The 2280-nt window shown below is 35.1% G+C and overlaps 1 protein-coding gene across 1 annotated transcript; it reads left to right on the top strand.

Moving 5' to 3' along the window:
• Positions 1–1243: 1243 nt before the first annotated feature.
• LOC109244062 (protein EARLY FLOWERING 4-like) lies at positions 1244–1624 on the top strand. Its single transcript, XM_019411091.1, has one exon. The coding sequence runs from the start codon at positions 1244–1246 to the stop codon at positions 1622–1624; it is 381 nt and encodes a 126-aa protein (XP_019266636.1).
• The last annotated feature ends 656 nt before the right edge of the window (positions 1625–2280 follow it).

Raw genomic sequence — 2280 nt, 5'->3', positions numbered from 1 at the left:
TTGCATAGAAATAAAAAAAAATAAAGAAAGATGTACGGATTCGCGGTTTTAATTTTATACTTGAGAAAAGGGTTAAAAATGTCCTAGGCTATTGAAAAATTTAAAATACCCTTCATCCATATATTGGGCTAAAAATACATCTCCATCTACCTTTTTGGTGCACTTATACCCTTTGACCGTTAGATCAATGCTAAATTAAAAATAATTATCATTTAAATTTCACGTGGCAACTTTTTATTGGCTAAAATTAAAACATCTAACCCATTAGAAAGACTCACCCATATCTACCTGTTTTTTATAGTAACCCGCTTCAAACACTAACCCGACCCGAATAAAAAGTTCAACTAAAAAAAAAAAAAAGAGGCCCCACTTCTATCAATCTCCATGGAACAAAAGCTCCGTGGAAGTTGCAGCGAAATATAGACGCAAATTTACTACGTGATTTTCTTTCACTTGTTATTGCATCCAGTTCAATTTACATGATAGACACAAACTGCATTATATTCAAAATAATTTTAATTTAATCATTTTCACATAGATCTCAAAGTGATTGTTTGGAAGATATCATAAACCATTGGACTACCCCTAGTTTTCCGTCCCACATTATTGCCAAGAAAATCATTGGCTCATTCATGCTAGGCTTTTCTTGTTTGTTTAATTTGTCCATGAACCTTTATTCGATGATAATGCTATACATGAGTCATGAGATTAATCAAGAAGTGAACACATGCAAATCCATGGGTTAGATGGAAGTGAGACATCTTTTTTCTTTGAACTTTTTATTCGGGTCAGGTTAGTGTTTGAGACGGGTTAGTCTGAAAAACGGGTAGATATGGGTGGGTCTTTCTAATAGGTTAGATGTTTTAGTTTCGACCAATAAGAAGTTGCCAGTGGAATTTAGTTAATTATTTTTTAAATTCAGTATTGAGTTAGGTCAAAGGGCATAAGTGAACCAAAATGGTGGATAGAGGGTTATTTTTAGCCCATTAAATAAATGAAGAATAATTTTAAACCCTTTTCAATAATTTAGGGACATTTTTGACCCTTCTCCGTTTATACTATTGAAATTTGATTGAATCTCGTTTATGTGTCCAAAATTTAATTCAACCGAAATATTCACATAAGATGAGACAAATGTAGTACTAGAGTCTAGAATACGACATTTCGCTCCTAAAAGAACCCGGGGGGAGAGTAGAAGGCACAGATTACGATTGACGACACATCTGAATCGTCCTCAGCGGTCATGGACGCTACCTCCCAAACCCTAACGAAGCTTTCCGACATCAGTAAGCACCGATTAAATGTCGACGAATTTAACGACGTAAAAGAGCAAGAGTATGACACGGAGGCTTGGGAAACACTTTCCAAGTGTTTCCGAGAGGTTCAATCTGTTCTAGATCGGAATCGAATTCTTATTCAACAGGTGAACGAAAATCATCAATCGATGCTTCCATATAATCTGGTGAAGAACGTAGCTCTTATTCGAGATATTAATCATAATATCTCCAAAATTTCCTGCCTTTACTCTGATCTCTCTGTAAATTTCTGCAATATCGTACATCAGCGACGAGCACTGGATTCGATGGAATCTAAGAATTACAACGGCAAAGCGGAGAGGCGCTGAATCCTGAATCAATTTGTTTGACGAATCCGAACTCAGTAATCTCGATTACTCTTTGTTTTCCCTACTAGTTACTACTATAAGATTTAGTGTATATGTCAAGTGCTATGATCATTACTTCATAAATAAGAGTTGTATGTGTTGACTCAGTATTTTGATGGATTTTGTTTGTGGACGGGTGCTGTTTTAAATTAGTACTTCTTGTGATATTTGTTTACCCTCATAATCGGATAACAATTTAATTGATAAGTGGTTTTAAGGATACGTAGATTAATTTGACACAAAACGATAGATTGGATTATAAATAAAGCAAACAATAATAAAGTGATTCAAACCGTGTGACTCGAACAATTATAGCCTTGAGAAAATAGACCTCACTTGAACTGAATATGATTCAAATGATGTCAAATATAGAAGCACATTAGCTTGCAGAAAGAAAAAAATATTATAAAACTTTTGGATGCGTGTTACAATGTGTGTTACAAAGAATCAAACTCCCCTTTTTTATATAGTAAGGGATTCCTGCTTTAGGTACAATTCTGTAAAAGGTATGAAATCGCACGATTTGCTAATTAATCGGTCTCTCGTTGATGCATACCGAGATTCCCGCCGTGATATCCGACCAGTTGCGGATATTTCGGCCTTCCGTTATTAGGTCC

Source organism: Nicotiana attenuata, unplaced genomic scaffold (assembly GCF_001879085.1).
Source record: "Nicotiana attenuata strain UT unplaced genomic scaffold, NIATTr2, whole genome shotgun sequence".
Taxonomy (NCBI): domain Eukaryota; kingdom Viridiplantae; phylum Streptophyta; class Magnoliopsida; order Solanales; family Solanaceae; genus Nicotiana; species Nicotiana attenuata.
This window is presented reverse-complemented; position numbering and strand designations above follow the sequence as displayed.

Excerpts from the sequence above, each read along its gene's own strand:
- LOC109244062 (XM_019411091.1), top strand. The coding sequence starts at position 1,244 with ATGGACGCTACCTCCCAAACCCTAACGAAGCTTTCCGACATCAGTAAG.